At 41.6% G+C, this 21,258-nt stretch overlaps 5 protein-coding genes across 6 annotated transcripts; all 5 read left to right on the forward strand.

Moving 5' to 3' along the window:
* Positions 1 to 879: 879 nt before the first annotated feature.
* On the forward strand, positions 880 to 6,752 carry LOC122570845. The gene is made up of 3 exons (XM_043733729.1): positions 880 to 903; positions 1,035 to 1,082; positions 2,466 to 6,752. Exons 1-3 carry the CDS (start codon positions 880 to 882, stop codon positions 6,750 to 6,752), a joined length of 4,359 nt encoding a protein of 1,452 aa, XP_043589664.1.
* A 1,843-nt stretch (positions 6,753 to 8,595) lies between these two features.
* On the forward strand, positions 8,596 to 10,685 carry LOC122570846. Its single transcript, XM_043733730.1, has 5 exons — positions 8,596 to 8,601; positions 8,722 to 9,202; positions 9,263 to 9,844; positions 9,909 to 10,364; positions 10,435 to 10,685. Exons 1-5 carry the CDS (start codon positions 8,596 to 8,598, stop codon positions 10,683 to 10,685), a joined length of 1,776 nt encoding a protein of 591 aa, XP_043589665.1.
* A 628-nt stretch (positions 10,686 to 11,313) lies between these two features.
* On the forward strand, positions 11,314 to 12,532 carry LOC122570583 (flagellar radial spoke protein 2-like). The gene is made up of 5 exons (XM_043733081.1): positions 11,314 to 11,331; positions 11,420 to 11,659; positions 11,740 to 11,936; positions 12,021 to 12,258; positions 12,333 to 12,532. Exons 1-5 carry the CDS (start codon positions 11,314 to 11,316, stop codon positions 12,426 to 12,428), a joined length of 789 nt encoding a protein of 262 aa, XP_043589016.1. The 3' UTR covers positions 12,429 to 12,532.
* Positions 12,533 to 12,823: 291 nt separating this feature from the next.
* On the forward strand, positions 12,824 to 16,522 carry LOC122571202 (zinc finger protein 512B-like). 2 transcript variants are annotated; one of them, XM_043734646.1, is made up of 5 exons: positions 12,824 to 13,526; positions 13,985 to 14,561; positions 15,310 to 15,380; positions 15,462 to 15,655; positions 15,929 to 16,522. In XM_043734646.1, exons 2-5 carry the CDS (start codon positions 14,523 to 14,525, stop codon positions 16,243 to 16,245), a joined length of 621 nt encoding a protein of 206 aa, XP_043590581.1. In that variant the 5' UTR covers positions 12,824 to 13,526; positions 13,985 to 14,522; the 3' UTR covers positions 16,246 to 16,522. The 2 variants fall into 2 exon arrangements, with proteins under 2 accessions (XP_043590581.1, XP_043590582.1); XM_043734647.1 differs by lacking the exons at positions 12,824 to 13,526; positions 13,985 to 14,561 and adding an exon at positions 14,736 to 14,774.
* A 1,599-nt stretch (positions 16,523 to 18,121) lies between these two features.
* LOC122571025 (ATP-dependent RNA helicase DBP2-like) lies at positions 18,122 to 19,477 on the forward strand. The gene is made up of 3 exons (XM_043734189.1): positions 18,122 to 18,145; positions 18,598 to 19,093; positions 19,179 to 19,477. The coding sequence occupies exons 1-3, from the start codon at positions 18,122 to 18,124 to the stop codon at positions 19,475 to 19,477; spliced, it is 819 nt and encodes a 272-aa protein (XP_043590124.1).
* The last annotated feature ends 1,781 nt before the right edge of the window (positions 19,478 to 21,258 follow it).

Consider the following 21,258-nt stretch of genomic DNA (forward strand, 5'->3'; position numbering starts at 1 on the left):
AAAATAGCCAAAGAAGAAAGGACAAATGTACGTGAAACGGTTGGGAGAGGAAGGTAATTAGCATTAATTATTTGTTAAGTGCAGATGAACAAACTGAAGCTGCGATGGTCGTAGGGCGCAGTTAATGCCACGTTTTCACAACGAAAGGCAACGATAATATCTCCGCCTATCTACAGAGCACGGCAATTAGACACAAGGCATTAAACTGTAGCGATTGCGAGTGCGGTCTTACACAGCAAAGAATGGTCGAGCGTGGTACTATCATGGTACACCGACATCAGCCGACGTTTCTATCGTGTAAGACTGGTTGCATCGGGAGGAGTAAGCGCGCTGCGCATAATGCGTGTGTTTTAGAGCGCATAAAATCCAGTCGGGAAACTACTGACCATCTAAGGTGATTCTTTTATAGTTTGCGATAGTTTTATATCTAATTGGAATTTCTTCGTATCCTACAGTGTCTCGATTCCACCGAAAAATGATGTTCGAAATATATTAATTCTGAATCTACTAATGATTACCTCGAACAACGAAGCATATAAGCAGAACGCAGAGATATAATAAGAGGGATACGAAAGATTAACGCGTGATATATGTTATTAATCGATAGACTATCATTAATTATGATATGAAATATTTGTGAATCTGAATGCGTAGTGCGATCAGTCAGCCTAAGTTACCTTTCTTCTTCCAGCAATTTGGCGTGGTGCGCACGATAATGATGCGTGGTCGCATCCTGCAGTTGTTACGGACAACAATTTCTCAGCGATGGTCGCGTGTCGCGAATGAAAGTATCCTCCGACTGGTGGACTATAGGATAATATTTAGAACGATATTTTTCACTTGGCTACCAGAGTGTATAAAGAAAATCGCGTGTCTACTATGTGGCTCAGTTCTCGCGTGGAGGTTCAACTCGCAAGATCTTTTGGATTATACAATATTCTGAGAAATTCTGAGAAAAAACCGTGTTGCGATCAATGTGTTCAACGCGAAGCTCGGTGACACTCGGTCCATCTTAATCGTGGTTTCTGTTTTAGAGGGTAAACGGTGCTCCTGCTCCGGCTAAGAAAATGTTCTTTTGTCTCGTAAGTACGTGATACCAGACTTTCGACAAGAAGTGCCGATTCGATTCTGTGTGAATTGTGACGATCGGATCACGAACGGTCAGAATTTCGTGAACGAGTGTAGTTCTCTTGAACGTCGATACGCTAATTCTTGTGTCGACGACGAAATATTTTCTCCTAATAGATCAGCCTGTTCGAATCGCAACGAAAAGAGATCCGTATTTTTATGCTACGTTAAATCGGAGATCGTAATGTCTTTTGTTCCGCCGCTTTTTAATACCGCGAGAAGATGAAAATCACGATAAGCTACCGGATAAATTAAATCACGATATAAAAGCAGAATCTAACGCTGTCTCGTATATATCCGAAAAATTAAACATAAAATGCCGATAAATATATAGAGTGTATCTAAACACGCACACAGACCCGCGTAATTGGAGCACTTTCTTTCTTCATATTTCGACGTTGGTGTTTTCCCTAATTTGCCTCGTGTACGTGTTAGCCAATTAAACGTCAAAGGAAGGATCTTACTTTCTTTGAACACTTGGGCGATTGAAACCTCGTGTGCCGGATTATTTTGATCTACCCGAAAGTAGAACGAAATTTATCACTATGTGGTTAACGTCCACTTATTAGTCGGAAATGGTATTATTCTCTGGCAATTAAATGCAATTTTATTCTGTCCGAAGCAATTCATTATTAGCTATGATTATTTCACTTTATATCCCAATTATCTCCGTCTAATGTCAAACAGGAACGTTCCACTTTAATTCGAATTGCTTGCTTTTCGACTGAAATATCTCTTCATCGTGCTATATTTTATTCTTAAATCGAAAATCGCCCAAATTCCACGAGATTCAATTAACATCTAGCTTTTGCGAATCGGTGAGAAAGTTCTTGAGGATTTGCTTCCGTGCACATTCAGTCCTTCACTGTCACAGTACACACGCATGCCTCTCGCATTTTACTTTTCTAGTATGTTTCTTTTTTCTAGGTCAGCCCAATGAGTGCCATTTATTTTCACCGGTCATTCCGTTTAATTTTGGTATTATCTTAAATTCGTGATAATCGGAGCGCTTTCTTCTTTCGACCATCGGTGCGTCGACTTTCTTCAAACCAGTTAACGTTTTAGTCAAAAGCATTCGATAAATCGGTTTAAAACGCATCTCCTGTGCGTTTCAATTTGATCGATGTTACACGATATACAGAGCTGCGAACTTTATCGGGCAGTGAAACGTAGTTTTACTCAACGTACTTCGATCACGATTGAGTTCTTATTCCATCACTCGTACATGGTATGAACAAATTGCGGCTGATACGAGAAAATTCGATTATAAAGTACGCGAATTAAATGGAAATAGTCGTTTTCTTAACTTATTGTTAATAACTTTGTATTCGGTGCAGGTTGTGCTCTTGTCTTTGAGCTGGCCGCACGTAATAGGAACAGGAAACACGCACCCGCGGGATGAAGCGGCGTTTGATCAGATTGCAACTGCGTCGGAGAACGTGGCGCAAAATGCGGAGAGGCCAGAACAGAAACCGGAGTTTCGAAACCAGCTGATAACATCTATGATAGGTACCACCGTACACTATGAAAATTCAAATGGGTTTGTACCTATATTAGTATCTTCATCGCCGTCACCGTCTGATCCATTCGAGAAACCAGATGCCACGTCGTTGAGAAAAGAGAAAGAATCGATTAACGTTACTTGGAATAACTTCTTAAACGAGCGAGTAAATCCGGCCAACACCGATAGCACCGACGAACAGACGGCTCCGCAAGAAACGGATAACCTCGAGGACGATCCTGTTTATTCCACGGAGGCGAGAATATTTTTAAACTTTCCTAATTTGAGCGCAAATCGTAGATCGTTCGAGTATCAAGGGGATCAGAACAATTTCGAGCTGCTTAAAGTTAGGAACGACACACCGGTGGTTGCCACTTATACAGATTTATACGAGGAAGCGTTGGGTATCAACGAAAACGGAGACGAAAAAACGCGATCTACGTCGAAACATAAAACTCAAGGGAGCAGGCAGAAAGTGGAAGATTATATGGGAAATTATGGAACAATTGTGTCCGATAATAACAGCGAAGATCATTCGCACAGCTATTACTATTCTCCTAATTCAGCGAAGGATACAGGAAAGAAGAGTCGCGATCAAGGGAAAGTTGGCAGCAATTATCAACAGCAGAATATTCTCGGTTACGACGGTCACGGACAAGGCGCAGCTAGACAAAACCAGCCAGCTACGTCGTCCTTCCCAAGGCTGAACGACGAGGTTAGTGTCTTTTTGAAGACCAACGCGAAGAACGACGGTAATCCTTACAGCATCGCGCCTTCGTCCCCTCAAGTTCCGAAGAATCACAAATTTTCCCACCCTGTCGTGGTTGCTGAACCAAATTACAAATTTCATCAGCCGTCCAGTATATCCGCTTTCGATACCGATAATCACCAAACTTCGAGGATAATCGATTCGGTGAGCTCCGAAGTGTCGCAACGTTACACGATGAACAACAGAGATGGAAGATTTCGAAGCGACGAGGACTCGAGAGACGTGTTGGATGAAGGTGATTACGGGGAGTACACGGAGAGGCCTAGGAGAGTTCAGAAGAACAGAAGACGACCTAGCAACAGCTCGAAACGGCTCCCGAAAGAACATCGAGGAAATCTCGATAGCGCGGAGCAGGAAAGCCAGGGTAAGAGGCATCATTCGTCGAGATCAAAGTCGCATCGTCAGAAAGTAAGGGGGAATTCATGGGCAGACGACGATCGGCATCAAGATCAAGACGATAGCTACGAAGACACGAGGTACGATGGTAGATTTTCGGCCTCGGAAATGAGGCACGTAAAATCACAGAAGTCTAATTTCAAGCCGAGCAGTAGCTGGAACCAGATCTCTCCGAACCTTGAGATTTCTCACTCGAGTGGTATTGAAATCGGCCAACTTGAAAAACCGAAGCTCATCGTGCCGGTCAAAGTGAACCTGGTACCGGTGGCAAACTTTGATCACGCAACAGCGATCGGTAACAGTCAAGGCTTCGACGTCTCTAATGCAATCTTGCACAATATCGTTTCAGCCACGCCACTTAACGCGGTAAGCACGTCCGCTCCTGAGATAAGCACCGGCGAAAATGTGATCGGCAACGATGTAAAGATAAGAGTATCCACGCCCCTGCCAGATATTATCGTTGGCCAGAATAACTTCCACAATTCGATGCACGCGAACCTTAAACCCCAATACGTATCGAATACAGTCGCACCAGTTTTTGCGGTTACTCCGAGCTTAAACCATAACTTGCAGAGCATCTCGGCTCAAGATGCTCAAGGCACGGCGGCTACATCTCGGCCAGCAGTCGTCACTACTTCCAATCAAATGTCGGCGAACCATATGCCGCAGCTACTACTCCCGCAGCCAACTTTTCAGACTATCTCGACGTTGATGCAGACGCCGGTCATCGGCTCGGATTTTATTCAGGTGAATCCTCACGGGATACACGGCCAAAATCCTATTAGTCACGGTAATTTGCAGGTGCAACCGCTTCCAACGATGCCCACGATTACACCGACGCCACAGACTATACCAGTCACGAAGATCAACTTAATATCGTCTGAATCGCAGAACAAGAAGTCCATGCTTCCCGGTACGAGCACGAATTTCTTGGCCTCTGCGAGCTTCGCTGTCGGCCATGACGATCAAGGGCTCAATGGTAATCCTTATTATTTGGAAAATTCCAATTCTCAAGGAGTTAAGTCTCAGGCACAGGACAGTCTATATCAACAGTCGTTGAAAAACGTTAACGTAGCGCCGAAAACGAAAACCTATCTCCAAACGACGCATTTGCTACCAGCAGCGGTCTTCAATCCCGTGCCAACGTTCACAACGTTATCGGCGAGTACACCGCAAATATTCTCGGAACAGCAGAACATTCAAGGAACGAATTTTCTGTTGCAACAGTCTCGAGATCAGGGCCAGCAATACTTGAGACAAAATACCGGTTTCGATAACGGCGCGTCAACGTTGAAAAACATCAAGCTTCCATCCGTCGCGTATCAAATGATCGATAACACGGCTAGTCATAGTACCGATAATATTAATACGTTAAATGCGTCACCAAGTGTTTCAGGAATCACCGGGAATGCCCATTTACCGCACGTTGGCGCGAGAAACGTCGAAATTGTCAATCCGAATATCAAACCGAACCCGATAGATACCACGATCATAAATTCCTACGAGTCGATGAATTACCCGACTGCTGTTTTAACCACCTCAATTCCTATGTTCTCCACAACCAGCTTCGTTACGGCTAGACCAGCCATATTTTCGACTACCGAATCCACGAACGTGCAGAATGTGTTGAATGCATTTACGGATGTAGGCTCGAACAATAATCAAGGCATCGGCAACGATCTGAAGGCGTACCAGTCACAGGACAAACCTATGTTTAACCCGATCAATTTCGTTCCAAACATGGATGTCGTAAAAAATCAAAATGCGTTGAACAACAAACTGCACGCCAATGAACCGCTTCAACAAAATCTCAACCTAGTCCCATTGCTGCCCGGAGGTAATTTCTTTAAACCTTCTTTTTCTGCGCAAAGCGAACTCTTGGTAAAACCGAAATTAACTTTAGATCTGAAGAACTACGCGGAGCAAATGTTCAAGGAATCTCTGAAGACTATTTATAATTCTCAAAAGTGGAACAACGATCGAAAACCAGGGAACAATCGTAATAACGCTACTGACTTGTCGGACATCGTAAAACTGAAGAACGAGCTGCAACGATTGAAAGCTTCGCTGTTCGATTCTAGGCAAAACAAAGATCAACTGGAAGCGCATCATAGCGAAACAAAGGTACGAACGACCGAATTACCTGGTAAGAAGCCGGAAGAGATGATGGCCGCGTTGGAACAAATGCTGAAGAAAAATCCAAAGAATTCATTGCGCTCCTCCCATGGAAATAACAAACCGTATCGACAGCGCAGGCCTCAAGATCAAGAAAAATATAATTTTGGATCGAACAATGACTTTAGAGATACGAAACATGTCAGAGATTTCCTGACACCACCGCAATTAAATTCGCATCGTACAAAAAGTCATTTACGTGGAAAGCCAGGGAAAAAGAGACCGGGACCAAGCAGATTCAATAATCATAATCATAATCATAAACATAATCATCACCATGGGCCAAGGTCGCATTCTAGAAGTAATTTGTCCCATAAATCGGCAAGTATCGAGTCTTCCGGATCAAATGTCGATCCAGTTCACACCGATGGCTCGCCGAAACACGACAACACGCAAGATTCGAAGCAATTCAGAAAAGGTTCCCCATTTGATTCACACGCCTCGCCCTCCACGTTGTCTCGCGATACAATCAACTTCCCTAAAGCGTCCAAACAGCACAAAGATGGCAAAGAGAACGCTTACAATCATCCTAAGGTGCATAATTTCCTTGGTTTATTGATGAAAAACAAACAGTTACCAAACGGAGCCACGCCGAACTACTTTCGCGACAAAAATCAGTTGAATAAGTTTTTCGAAAATGAAAAACTGCGGACGCAGCAGCAATTTTACGATGATACTTTGAGGGATTATTATCAGAAAGTGGCCGACGGTATGTTGTATTCCAATTTGGGGCAGACCGATTCCAGCGCTCGAAGATCTTCGACGGAAAAGAGAACCGTTTAAGTCTGAACTTCGATTAACAATGCGAACCGATTCTTTTCGTTAATCTTATAAAGCAAGCCGATTAAAACAGCAATACGAAATTTAAAAACAGCATAGATAAATGAACAAAAATAAGAAGTAGACGAATGAGTGTTATGTTTGGTCAAACGATCATTCGTTTTCTTTTATTTCTTTTCGTCGCCGGATAGAAACTGTCGCGTGATTACGAATGACATTTATCGACAATTCACTTAAACATTATCTTACATAATACTGGAAGAGTTACAACAGTTTAAACGAATGGGGACTGAAGAGAAAGTTTCAATTGTTTGTTCTCAAGGTACTAGAGATTGTTGTGTATATATATATATTAATTACAAATGAAAAATATTGATTCACTTTATCTTTTTCTATTCAACGCAATTTCCTTGTACCACCACTGTATAATTCTTGTAAAAATCTCTCGATAATGTTATGTAAAGTTGCAAAATTGAATTATAATAAGCAATAGTTGTCTTTGATTTTAGCCTCCTACTCTGACACTTACATCGAATAGTTATTGAAATAAATAAATTTTATAGCATAGTGCTAATCATAACAGCGCACGAGGCCAACTTGAATTACGATTTAAAGCTCCAATTTTTCTAATTTTTCGGTGTCAGTCGTTGTTCAAAGCATCGTTAATTTGTCATAAGCGACGAGGAGAACACGGCAAACGTTTTTGCATTCGACGTCACCGACGTGAAGCTACTTTGTTGGAAGAGAATTTTACGTGGATATTGAATTATTTTCACTTGCCGTACGAGGCGGGCAGGAAAGTGTGAAGAGTGTTTCCCTTAATCGTCATGAAATTTGAAAAGTATCCGGATTTCTAACTTTACTCCATTACATCGAAGAGTTACAACTTGGTCTATAAAAGGATGGTAATTGCACCGCGATTGTCCGATAGCAACATAATTATCGATTAGCTGAAGAAAAACTTGTATATAGCGTAATCGACCTTATCCTTACATGGTTTTCTTCTTTTCTTTTCGTTTCATTTTTACAATTATCGACATACTGATTCCTCTTTCGGTTTCCTGCACACGTTGCGCCAGCTGCGATAGATTCAATTTGTGACAGAGTTCACGTATCAATTCTAGAATGTATATTTACCGCGATAGGCTGTAACTTTCACTAGAAAAGATAGCTGGAAAGTAATTAGAAAGAAATTTTTTACGGTTCTTTCAGTCTACAACCTAAGAATGATATGCTCGAGTAGTTTCATGGGAACTATGAACAACGAATATTGGTCAGCTAATTGTACTTCCGGTGAATTCCATGGCTGTATTGTACGTTGGAACACGTTCGTATTAAATTTATTAACAAAGTTGTTTTTCTAAAGTCATTTTAACATACCTTTAATCACGTGTACGATACTTAATGAATAGTGCGTGCGTTATTCAAGAATACGTATTGTTTCATCAGATTTGCAATTAGTAGACTGCAAACATCAGAGTATCAAATTAATTTTATTAAATGAAAGCTTTAATTTACTTTTTTCTCGAAACGTTATTATTAGGGAGACAGCAGTCACGGCGAAGGCAATAATTATTCACTGCATCGCAGGCACGCAATCGAGGAAATATCAATTAGCGAGAAGTTAGGTCGTTGACACGCTTGCTAAGCATCGACAATCAGAGAGAGTCACGGAGATATAATTCAGTTTTTCTCGACACGCTTTTTGTCAATTATAGAAAAGTCAAATCCATTCGACTGTATCGCATCGCTAATCCCTGAATATAAAAGATCTGGAAGCCTGCGTTGCAGCCAGTTAAGAAGAAACGTCGGTATCTATTAAGTCGTTGTCGATTAAGCTGGTGCCATGTTGGTACGTTTTCTGTGATCTGTTTTATTTACGATAGTTGTATTAGTGAATTTTGTGAGGAAATGATCGTTAGACGATTGATCGTTAACGTAATATGTGTCTGAATGGTTGAATATATTGCAGGTATTCTTTACCGCTTTAATCGTATCGACGCTGAATTCGGCTACAGGAGTAGAACATCAATTTTTATCTTCAAGCTTGGCGAGATCAAAAAGAGGGGTGGTCGAAACTGGTCACAATGTTCTGCAAGATTATAAATCTCATCAAATTCAATCGGTCGGGCCAAATATGCCAAGCATTGGATCGAGTAATGCAAAATCTCCAACGCATTATAAAAACGTTCAAATTGTGAAAGAATCTCCGTTAGTCGGAGGTAGCATTCCATTAGCGTACGGCGATACCTTTAAACAATCATCGCCGTATGCTACTTCGCCATTGCCCGTTTATTCCTTCGAATCTCGAAACAACGAACGATTATTGCCATATTCTGATAACTTATTTACCATGTCAACTGGCTATAAAACTGCAGGTGGCGATTTTGCTAAACCGCTGAAACAAGCCGGTACGCACCGCCAACCAAAGATTAATCAAAATATAACAACAGGTGTAATAATCAATTATTTCAACTAACGTTAATCTTTCCGATCGATTTCTCTCTTTGCAGATACAAATCTCCAAGTTCCCGTGTATAAGACTGATTACCTGTTGCCAAAAATCTCAGCATCGCAGAGTTACGCGCCTATGTTCCAAAACGAGAAAGCTTCATTGCCGATGCTTCAAGTACAAAAGGGTCGAGAGTTACCTCAGTACTTGTCCAGTGCGCAAAGCCAACCACTCGTTTTGAACCCTGTAGATCAACAGTTCAATTTCGCAGTCAGAATGCCGAAGCTAAACAGCGTGCAACTGAGTACACCTTTCCTGACGCCGCTTTCCAGTTTTCAGGGTCAAGTGGTGCCAATTTCCACCGTAGATAACAACGCGCAATTTCCGCAATACAAAGGCGCCGCGGTAGACGTATACCCAACTGTCAGTAGCTTCTCACCGATGGCTTATCAGCCTATCCAACCACAGTCGCGATTGCATTTTGTACACGATAACGTTCAACGTGTGCAATCTGTTGACAATGTACGTCATGCTACGCCAGCGCAAGAAATTCGATCTGACGTGGAGATCATTGACAAAAAGAAGCCTGCGCCTCCGCCTAAAACCGACGACGACGACGAGGATGACGTCGATAACGACGAAGGTATACAGCAATATAATTTTTACCAGAGTGCAATTCTAATTTAATGAGCGAGTTTGTTGTGCAGATTACGTACCTCGTGAGAAACAATACGGAACAAATTCAGAGGAAGACGACGACTACGAAACTAGATCTGGAAAATACTTTAAGGCGCCAGCAACGGAAGGTAACTTTAAGCCATCGACCTCGTTTCCCTTCAAGCAATACGACGAAAAATTCGGCAAATATTCGAGTCAGAATCGTAACGTAGAAGGCGATGATAAGAAGCCCAAATATCATGATCATTCTTCGTCGAACGATGAGGATGACGACGAGCAAGCACCATCAGCTAAATATAACTCGGATCTCGCGCCATCGAAAAGTTTTTACAGTAGGCAAGAGGACGAAGAAAACGATGATAGACATGGTTATGAAAGACAAAAGACTGAAGAAACGTCCGATGATGGGAACGCATCTAAATACCTCGACAAGAACATCGACGAAGAGTTTGAAGCATCGTACAGAAAGAAACTGCCAAGACAAGGTAAGTGTTCTTTAATTAAATATTGCACTTTGAAGGAAGAAACGAGCAATGAACCAGCGCATAATCGTAGAGTACATCCATCTGAAAGAAGTTCCAGAAGTAGAATATGGATCGAGCTCATCGAAAGGAAACGGAAATGATTACGAGGATCCTTCGGGCGAGGGAAGTTTTAGGAATTTTAGATATTTCAAAAATTTCCATGATTTCAAAGACTCTGAAGGATTCAATTCTGATATTGTAAAAAGCTTCAGCATGCTGCCCGAAACCACGTACGGAGGATCTTTTGGCTACAAAATACCTGAAAGAAACGCGGCATCTTAAATATGCGATTGACCTCGTGACTTACCAAAATATGTTAGTATTTAGAATCTAATTATGCTGTATACTGAGCTCAGTGCATATAATTTATCTAAAGTTTTGATATGTTATTTATATTGTTATGTTTGTTTGTATATAATATATTGAACATAAATTTTTGTCGTAACTAAAACAATGCTAGATTTTGGATTATTTCATTTCCATGGGAAAAAAATACCTCTTCGTAAAAGCATATCAGCAGGATATTGCGATATCGATCAAATAAGTTGACCTTCTCGCGCGAAGGATATGGCCTACCGGAAGTGTACGAGACGTAGTTATTTCTTGATATGTTTCTTGATATAAATATAACATAGCCACTTCGATTCATCAATTTCCGAACGAATAACCAGTCTTCCGGCGACTAATTGTACAGCAACGACACCACGACCAATCGTCATTAAGCAACAAAGCCTTATAATTTTCCCGCGGTATTCCTATTTTTACATTTTCTCTTAATAGCATCAATTAATTTTGTCATTACATCGATGTCGATGGAGCGTTCTCTTACGAATTGCAATCTGTATATATACTCGTTCCACGAGTTGGAGAACTCAGTATCATCGATAACATCGTCTACAACTCTTCCAGCATGAAGATCACCTACATGGTAATATAAGCATTCTAAGCCTTGAAATCTTTTTCTTAATCGCTGTTATCGAGGCAGTGATATTAAGAAAACGAAGAAAATTTTTCAGATCGTTGTTGCGTTCGCTTTGGTCGGTATCGCGGAGCCAAAATTGCCACCAAAAAGAGAGGGAAGAAGCGTAACTATATTAGGACCATCTGGTTATGACTTCCTTGGAATTGAGCCAATCTTTTCTACGGATTCATGGTCTCCAAACAGTTTTGGACCAATCCCCTGGAATGCTGCAAAAGTGCCAGATATTCCCTTACCGCAAGTTCAGGTCCAAGCAACGCATGACGTCGCTCTCCAGGTATGGCAGACTAATTTGCATCCCTTTTAATTAAGAAAGTCCGCACTTTGCCTCACACCGTGGTTTCTCGTTAATCTCAGACGTTAAGGGAACCACCTAGTGGCACACCCAGCGTTGCATATCCTCCGGATGTGCTGAAAGCTATTCAACAGGCGAAGGAAGCAAATCAAAATGTAAATCGGGCGCAGCATAAGGTAGCAGAAGCTAAACAAGCTGCCATTGTTCAGCAGAAGGTTGCTCTGGCTAAGGAAGCTGCGGCAAGGGAAGCTGTGGCGAGGTAAATGCATGCATTTCGCAAGATGTTTTCCAAACAGTGAAATTAATTAGTTTAATACGTTCATCGATTATTTACATTGTACAGATCGCAAGAAATTTCGTCTGCAGCCGAAGCTGAAGCTAAATCGAGCGCAAAACAGTTAGTAGCTTTGCAACAAAGATTGGCGTCATTGAAGGATGCGGTTGCAGCTGCACAGCGGGTTGCCGCAGCGAGGGAAGCAGCTGCGGCTGCTGCCATTCAGAGAAACGCTGCTGCGACGGCTGCTGAGTTACAGAAACAGGACGTTGACAAACAGATCAGTCAAAGCGAGCAGGAAGCAAAGGTGACAAATCGTCAATTAGTTTACACGAGTTTGAACGGAGGCAGTTGGTGCACCGAACTGTTGTTAATTTACAGGAGAAAGATATAATCGCTGCCAAGGAGGAAGCTGTTGCAAATGCTGTACGACTCGCGTCATTAGGAAAATCGACGCATCATCCTTGGGGTCGTTAAACGCTTCCCACGTAAAATAACCACGAATGTTTCTTTTCTATTCTCTGTTATAGCTACGGTGGTGGTTTATCTCATTTCTTATTCTCGTTACAAATAAAGTTTGTTTTCTGCAAAACTTATCGATTACTTCAGCTACAGCACATTGTGAATAGAAAGTGCGACGTGTGCTTTCACCAACAAATATATTGTACCATAAGACTCCGAGAATATATGCGGCTATATGTATTATCATTATTATTGCGCATTATGTTTAATCGCTCTGAGCGGAAAAAAGCTATCTCTTCTTATGCCATCGGACGAACGTTTTAACGTCACATCGGTAAAAGATTATCTAACAACGCGTGATCGTGACGCACTCATCGGTCGATCATCGTGGTAACTGGATCGTTAAAAACAAGCATACTGGAACAATGTTGCTTCCTTTCACGAGAAACTCTAGCGTTAAACAAGGTGGTCAGGATCCTTTGAAAATTGCCATTTCCTGATCCGGCGTAAGACAATAGCGTAGCAGTTTACCGCGTATTCGTGGGAAGTGGCAGTGAAAGTGACGGTGGGCAGGGTGATTCGTTCCGCAGGAAGACGGTATCGATAGTCAAAGAATGCAATATCTAGTTACGTGCAGCACAACGCCCAGCAGCCACAGCAGGAGAACGACCGAGTTAGATAAACTCTCTGCGTCGAATCTACCAGCGTATCCCTACCGGAATCCTTTCACTCACCTCTCTTTCTTGACCATCCGTAATACTCCCTTTCTCCCCGTTACGGTCTCCGCGATCCTGTCGAGCTGCTCTGCTTCTACGAATCAGGAGTAATTACGTGGGAAGAAAGTCGTTCGATCAAAGTCACTCTTTCTTTGCTCGATGTCTTCTATACTCGTTCTGTGACCATTCACCTCGATAATGGCCCTTTCTGTCAGCGCCGTAGAAAGGAAACGAAGGGAATCGACCGATGTATCCTTGTAATCATCGAACGTTTAGTTTGGCGAACCTAATGGCAATTTGGATTCGTTTCGATGTTTTCATAGAGAAGGGTATTAAAAGTTATACCCTTTCGTTCTCGAGATCTAAGTCTCTGGATGTATCGCGCAAGCGATGAAAGGTATTAGCGCTTATCAACGGTTCTATCGTTATCCAAGACTTACCCTGACTCGTCTAAAGAATCGCGATAGTCACCTTGTATAACTTCGGGTAGACGAACTATTATAACGAACAAGGACGCCTCCTTTCACGTCGAACTGTCCAACACTTTCATCTATACCGCTTTTTCGGATTTACTCGCTTTTTTCCTTTTACCTCACCCAGTTTTATTTGCTTTGCTTTCTTATTGCGTGAAAGATCGCGTTACTGCCAGTGAAACTAGCCGTAACTCGATTTTTGTAACAATCGGTGTCACGAAAGCGTTCCATTCTATATTCTTTTGAAAAAGTTAAAGTCGTTAATTGCCAACAAATAGCTAGGTATTATTAACTTGTCTAGCGACTCGCGATTGTCCTATTTTGCACACGTTGCGATATTGCAATAATAACATCGATGAGAGATACAGCACAATTTTCGTAGCGCTCGATTTAATTCCTTGGGAACGACATGGTTGACTTTCATGCGAGAATTTCACGCTGGTGACATCGCAAAATAAGGCAAAACGGAAGAAAGAGAGTAGGAAAAGAAATCGATTTCAACGCTGGATCGGTAGAGAGGATCACGGACGGTCCGCATAGGCGTTCACCACGCTCACCGCGTTCTACGTTACTTGGAAAATCTGACGATGCATTTCGTCGAAGTACTCTGAACGAAGTAGATACAACGGTGTTTTGTCGAGAGAAAGCTTGTCCAAAAGCTATACGAGCTGAGAAATCTTGGTCTCGATGGACCGTGTCCACTAACTATACTTATACTATGTATATAGGTATGACACACACGAATCGATGTTTCCGTAATTAAGAATGAAATTAAATTACGCACGTAGCGGTGAAAGCTCGCTTGAATGAATCAAAGATCTATTACAAAGATTACGGTCTAAACTTCTAATTTCTTCCGATCGTGATCGTTTACCTTTTGGAATCCACCACGGTGACGTAAAAAATTAATTCTCGCTCGGATGCAACGGCGTCGAGTTTCAACGCAAATTGATATGGATGTAAGTATTTCCTACAGTTTAGCGTAGTCTGGGATATAAATGCGAGCATACAAGTCCGGTTTTCAAGAGAGAAAGATTATCCACGCGTCTGGGAAAGGGAGAGGGAGAAAGCGTATAAAAAGGATTGGTCCATCGTCAAGCACTCGCAGTATACGTATTCGTTTCTTCATCTACTGTCCCATTAGTAATCGAAAAATGCTTTCTTGGTCTTTTGTAAGTATCCGAAAAAAAAAGAAAGAAAGAAAAGAGGATGGATACGATCGATCCGATGGACATACACGTAGGCACGCGAACGAGAGGATCTCGAGTCTCGGGGGAAACAGTGAATCGTGACCGAATGATACACATCCTTTGCAAGTTCCGCTCATAGCGCAAACAATGCCGGTGAAAAGTGAATATTGGTATTTGCATACTTTCTTCTATACGCACTTACGTATTTGCGATGGCGATGGCGATGGCTCGTAAAGTCGGCAACATCGTGGCCCCTATTCATCCCGCGCTTTATATTCGTACTTCGAAACGGAGTTACGATCGCACTCTGTGGATATATCATTGCGAATATGTGATTTACTAGCACCAGTTGACCGAGTTTAGAAAGTGCCAGTTGCGAACAACAGAACTTCGAACACGACGCGACTGATTTCTCTCGTCTCTACCCTACTTGTCCGTGTTCATACTTGATCGACAAAAAGATTAGAAGTCCGATATCGTTCTCGTGGACCTTGAATCTAACTATCGATTATTTCAGGTATGGGTAGCAATCGTATTTGCGAAATACGTAATAGCTAGCATCGAAGGTAGTCCCGGAGGTTGGCAGGGGTAAGAGATTATTTAGGTCTGTTTTCCATATATCTCGTAAATTGAAGCATTCGCCTAAATCGGATCGTTTGTAATTAATAGAATATCAGCAGGCAACGATTATGGATCAGCACACGGCTTAGAATTAGGTGGCCTGTCCAGTTATGGTTCCTATGGCGGTGGTGGACTGGATCATGGATTGCACGGAGGACAAGTTCATTACGCTGAAGCTGTACCGGTGAGCGAGCACGTGGAAATTACCAGGCCCGTGCCAGTACCTGTCGTCAAAAACGTTGGTAAGTTTGCCTCATCGATTAAAATGCTGACGTTAATTGCCATCGCGAAACTAGATAAGCGTTAAACCATAATATTAAATTTACAAAGTGTTCGATCAGCCTCATACTCTTCACTAAAATTCACACTTTGATCGAACTCTCACCGTCGATTATACGTATATATAACATACGACGGTATATTAGCAAACCAAATGAACATCCTGAAATTTAATTCATCGTCGCAAAATTTCCTCGAATAATTGCTTAATTAAAAAACTTTTTACACTACTACAGGAGTACCGGTTGCTCAACCAGTGGCCATAGGAGTTCCACATCCAGTCGCCGTAGGAGTACCACAGCCTTATCCAGTTCACGTACCGGTTGCAAAGCCAGTTGCAATTCCCGTGGTGAAGACCGTGGCCGTTCCAGTCGAGAAGAAGGTCCCATTTCCCGTGGAGAAGGTGATACCGGTCCCAGTAGAGAAACACGTGCCTGTACCGGTGGAGAAACACATACCAGTGCCCGTGGAAAAACCGTACCCGATTCACGTGCCAGTTTACAAACACGTATTTCACAGGGTGAAGTCTCATGGTCACGGATGGAGTCATTAAACGTTACAACATGATACTCTGAAGATATATGCAGATTTACACATATGGCCGTAACAGCAAGCGAGCGTAACTTCTGCGTGTGTATCAGCTAGTCTATACGGCAGAAGATTGCGATTCTCTTCCTCGAATGATCACAAAGAAGGCTCTTCGTCTTCGATCGGGCACACATTGTTGTATAGATCGAAGATATCAACGAGCCATCTATCCAGGAGTCGTAAAACGCCTCCAATGCTGTTTGTATTTATGGTTGTTTGTTTTGTTGCTGTGTTATCAAATAAAAAATTAATTTTTAATCGAACCCACAGCCTCTGTTTGTCCTCTATACGCTGTAAATTAACGTTATTTGATCGATTACGTGCGTACGTTGGCAGATCTCTTTCGCCATCCATCAGAATTAAAAATAATAGATAGTCGTTACTTCCAACACGTGGAAAACTCCATTTATTACCTTCCCTCGACTAATTCTATTATTAACGAGCTTAGCTAACGATAGGTCGCAATCGTTGCAGGATAGTTACAGTGTAGTCGCAAAGAGCTATTTTAATATGAGCGCACGTGTTCCCTGATCTGTCGGAATAATTACTCGTAATCTGACAAGTAATCAGATGTTATCAATAGGCTGGTATCAAATTATACCTTTCCCATTAATTTGGATAGATCGCGAAATTTCGGTATTTGTGATATAACGGATGGTCGCTTCGTTAAATCACGTTGATATACAAGAGAAACATGATAAGGACTGAAGTCACGAATTTCGTTATATCTCACCCGCCCTCTAATTATTATTATAATTTTCTGGATAACAACGGACAGATAGCACAGTTCGTGTGTAGATGATCTGAAGACGGTTCGTTATGCTCTCTCCACAAGCTCGGATAAATTCAAAGCTACGTGAGCTAGACACGTGTATCACATATCGTTGTACACGATCATCGTCAATTTGTCACATAGCGTGAGCATTTTCTATATCATTGCAGACACATAACTTTTCTTCGAAAGTTTCTAACAACGATGTTCTGGCTTTATTAGCGAAATAGTTTTTTTTTTAGCTTGTCGAATTAATGCGAAGCAAATAACATGGTAATCGGTAATCGATCTATACATTAGAGGCTCTTAATGCTTTTTTTGCGCATATATTATAAAACCACCTATTTCCACATTTTAGATCTTTTATTTACATTTTCCAGATTATTTGCTTACGTTTTACTTGTTCGTTTAGAGCCTTTTCTCTTCCGTTTGTACGTATTCGCGTATAATAAAGCGAACAATTCCCTACGTCGCGAGGAATATCGTACGATACACATGGGACGTGTTAAGTATTAGAAATCCTCGCGCGCGCGTGAAAATCATGATACGCTATGAAGTCGCTAAACCGTATTTTCTACGAAACTTCAAAGGAAAAGAGTCGTAATTACTTAATAAGAAAATCGTTCGATCTCGTTAATTACGTTGGATTCAGAAAAAAATTGAGAGAACGATAAAGAAAAGGAGCATTGTGTTCAAAGTGTCCGAGCCATATCGGCAATGTGCATTCACGAGTCTAAATAGTTCCGTTACTTTTGAATATGTATCGACTTAACGGTGGGAGCACCGGTCAGTGACAGTCGATGAAAATTGTGAATGTACGCGAGCACTCGCCTATGAATAGAGCAGAAAATGTCTAATTCACACGGTGCTGGCGGAATCACAAAAATGGCCAATACTTACGACGCGTTCGCTGCACCGATACCTGAGAAATAGCGATTTATTATAGCGAGCAGGACTAAACTACATCGTCGACAGTGAAAGGCCCAGTGGTATATTAAGACGAGCAATGAGCAAAGATGTATCAGTCGCCGAAGAAACTTCTACAACTAGCAGTCAGGTGTATACTTGCATGCGCCTAAACATGAACAAAATCGTGAGTAAAGAATTCCTATAAAATAAAATTCCTGTATCCACGCCACTCTTACATGTACGAATCGAACGACAAAGCTTCTTAACAATTGATCGATTAAAGAAATTGTCCGTACTTTTCCGATGTATTTTTTCACCGTCACTCGCTAATAATCTGAAAAAGCGTCCGCCTTTTCTTTTCTCACTTTCCATATTTCTTCCGACTCCTTGTCACGGTGACATTAATTGATAATAAAAGGGCGAGCAATTCAAACATCGTTTATCAATACTTTTCCACGCCATATAAAGACGTTTCATTTGGCAACCAGTAATCAGAATTCTATTATTTGCGGGAAGATCATCGCGTTCAATATTTACTCGCAAAGAAACGGTACATTTTCTTTCTAAGCACATTCCATTTCAGTCAGCCGACATTCAAACGCACATTCACTAACGTGAACTTTACCTTCAACGTAGGTGCTGCTTTCCCTGGTGTCCTTGGCCGCGAGCGTGCCGGTGATCGTGCAACAGAATCAAAATGAATTTCAGCCTCAATTACACGGAGGTTTTCAGCCGCTAGAAAGGTCTGATCAGGAAGGTCTCGGCACTTCCTCAAGTGGAAGTTACGGCAGTGATTATGGCGGTAGCTACGGTGGCGGTAGCTACGGTGGCGGTGACTATAGTGGTGGTAGCTATAGTGGCGGAGAATATGGTGGTAGTTACGGCGGTGGCTTTGGCGGTGGTGACTTTGGCGGCGGTCACGGCGGTGGCCTCGAGGGATCTTCCGGCGGACACTTGGAGTCTGGCGGTGACCACTTGGGCTCCGACTACTCCTCCCTAGGAGGTGGATACGAAGGTGGAGACGAAAGTGGAGTTTCCCTTGACGGAGGTCACAGTGTAGTGCAAAGTGTTCCCGTGTCCGAGCATGTTGAGGTAACGAAACCCGTACCGGTCAAGGTGGTTAAACACATCGGTAAGTTATAATCACGATTCTTCGTAAAAATTTTTCCTACCAACATCTCTACCTGTAATATATTTTACAAATACATTGCTTTCAGGGGTACCGGTTCCTCAGATCTTGAAGATAGGCGTACCCCACCCAGTGCCAGTCGGTGTTCCTCAACAGTACCCGGTAGCTCATCCAGTTCCAAAATTGGTTCCCGTACAAGTGATAAAGACTGTCGCTGTGCCAGTGGAGAAGAAGGTTCCATTCCCGGTTGAGAAGCATATTCCAGTACCAGTAGAAAAGCCCATTCCTATTACGATCGAGAAGCACGTGCCAGTGCCAGTCATCAAACCGTATCCCATAAAAATACCCGTGTACAAAACGATCTACCATCACGCGAAGAAGCATTAAACTTTAGCGACTCGTTACGGAACGATCCATCCGACTGATATTAAAACGACTGCACACACGTTCATCGTTTTTGCTCATGGTTCGGTTCCAGATTGAGCAATCATGATGGAATCGCGGTGAATTCGATTGTTGAGGCTGGCTAGATTTATGGCCGACTAAATTTTAATTGTTTTTATCCTGTATATACATGAAACAATGTTATCGCTGTTTATTTTTTTTTAATTTTATAAATGTTACTGTTTTTGTTTTTCAATAAAAACGTTGAAAATAATATGCACAGCTTGTGTTTTTCGAGCGAGAAATTTAATCTCCAACGACTTTGAAGCAATTTCCTCATTGTCTGCACTGTCCTACGTCAAACGTGATTAATGTTTCATCGGATCGATGTTTAATTGCAAAGATGAGATTGATATATCGAGCGAGTGTTACTTATGGTTAGCTGTAGCTTTACATTGCGAACGAGCTTCTTCTCTGTTTCAAAAAGGTATGAACACATACTTTTCGAGAGAAATCGAATAAGTCAAATCGAGGCAACTTTCCACGTAGGATTAGACGGAATGAATTTTTACGTAGTTGATAGATGCGGTCATTGTACTTTAACGCAGTCAAGATCATAATCAAAACTTTCACTAGTATTTTCGATGCATCAGCTACAGATTCTATGGAAAGTGAATGTACATGTATATCCACCAGTTCAGAATGGAAAAGAGCACTTGATCAGCAAATGAACCACGAAGACAGAGGAAGTCCAGCAAGGTTACAAATGAGTGGTCTTTACCTGGTTATTGCTTTATATCTGGTTGAACGAAATTTAGAGGAAGTGGCATTGTCATGGCTTTCCTCTGTACTTGAGACAATCGTTGTATTCAAAAAAATACATAATATGGTAATAATGGCTACTTAGCAAACAGTAGGTAGAGAAAATATGGGGATGAATTTTGTTTATTTAAAATAAGATGTTTAATTTTTCATGCTTGATTTTGATAGAATGGCGAATACTCGGGATAAAAGTGCTGCGGTACGTTTATCCTGAAACCTACCATTTCTGAGATATTTGACTTTCTTCATCCTATTACTTTTGTTATTCAAAGTGTCGACCATGTGCGGCGGATTATTGCTGTATGTGTTACGATAGACTGGAACGATAAAAGAAGCAAGGAGTGCAACGGTTCAAAGATTACAGCGTCGTATCGATGCACATGGTTGACACTTGGAACAATTTACATAACGAAAATAATAGAACGAGCAAGGTCGAATATCTGAGAAACGGTAAATTTTGAAATAAATGTATCCGAGTACTTTTACACTCGAAATTCGCTATTTTTTCGAAAACAAGCATAAAAAGTTGGACATCCCATTGAAAAGAGAAAAAATTGGTCTGCATATCCCCACTACTGTCGAAAGATCATTATTGCCATATCGTTTATTTCTTTAAATTCTACAACTTTCGTTGCTAACATTTTCGCGTATTGTTGGAAATAACGAAGATGTTCAGATATTTTAAAGTTAGTGGATACACTGTACAATGTACGTACGATATCGAAATATAAGATAAAAGTATACTTATCCTTATCGATCTTTTATCATTCATGCGTACACGCATCTTCGTGCCATCCAATGTTCATTTTCCTCATCCTGGCTTTGCATTTTACTTTTATGATTACTATTTGAAATATTGTAGCATCCCTCAACATATTTCAAGTATAATTAATGTATCAGGCGACTAATCGCTATCAGGAAGTAGGAAGCAGGAAGAATTCCGTGATTGCATATACGTTTGA

The sequence above is a fragment of the Bombus pyrosoma genome, linkage group LG9, assembly GCF_014825855.1.
Source record: "Bombus pyrosoma isolate SC7728 linkage group LG9, ASM1482585v1, whole genome shotgun sequence".
Lineage (NCBI taxonomy): Eukaryota > Metazoa > Arthropoda > Insecta > Hymenoptera > Apidae > Bombus > Bombus pyrosoma.

Excerpts from the sequence above, each read along its gene's own strand:
- LOC122571202 (XM_043734646.1), top strand. The coding sequence starts at position 14,523 with ATGCAACGGCGTCGAGTTTCAACGCAAATTGATATGGAT. Across the intron at positions 15,381-15,461 it reads AGTCCCGGAGGTTGGCAGGG|AATATCAGCAGGCAACGATT; the intron begins GTAAGAGATTAT and ends TGTAATTAATAG. Across the intron at positions 15,656-15,928 it reads ACCTGTCGTCAAAAACGTTG|GAGTACCGGTTGCTCAACCA; the intron begins GTAAGTTTGCCT and ends ACACTACTACAG.
- LOC122570583 (XM_043733081.1), top strand. Across the intron at positions 11,937-12,020 it reads GCAAGGGAAGCTGTGGCGAG|ATCGCAAGAAATTTCGTCTG; the intron begins GTAAATGCATGC and ends TACATTGTACAG. Across the intron at positions 12,259-12,332 it reads AAAGCGAGCAGGAAGCAAAG|GAGAAAGATATAATCGCTGC; the intron begins GTGACAAATCGT and ends GTTAATTTACAG.
- LOC122570846 (XM_043733730.1), top strand. Across the intron at positions 9,203-9,262 it reads TAATCAAAATATAACAACAG|ATACAAATCTCCAAGTTCCC; the intron begins GTGTAATAATCA and ends CTCTCTTTGCAG. Across the intron at positions 9,845-9,908 it reads TGACGTCGATAACGACGAAG|ATTACGTACCTCGTGAGAAA; the intron begins GTATACAGCAAT and ends TTTGTTGTGCAG.
- LOC122570845 (XM_043733729.1), top strand. The coding sequence starts at position 880 with ATGTGGCTCAGTTCTCGCGTGGAG. Across the intron at positions 904-1,034 it reads GGCTCAGTTCTCGCGTGGAG|AGGGTAAACGGTGCTCCTGC; the intron begins GTTCAACTCGCA and ends TTTCTGTTTTAG. Across the intron at positions 1,083-2,465 it reads AGAAAATGTTCTTTTGTCTC|GTTGTGCTCTTGTCTTTGAG; the intron begins GTAAGTACGTGA and ends TATTCGGTGCAG.
- LOC122571025 (XM_043734189.1), top strand. The coding sequence starts at position 18,122 with ATGCGCCTAAACATGAACAAAATC. Across the intron at positions 18,146-18,597 it reads GCCTAAACATGAACAAAATC|GTGCTGCTTTCCCTGGTGTC; the intron begins GTGAGTAAAGAA and ends CCTTCAACGTAG. Across the intron at positions 19,094-19,178 it reads CAAGGTGGTTAAACACATCG|GGGTACCGGTTCCTCAGATC; the intron begins GTAAGTTATAAT and ends CATTGCTTTCAG.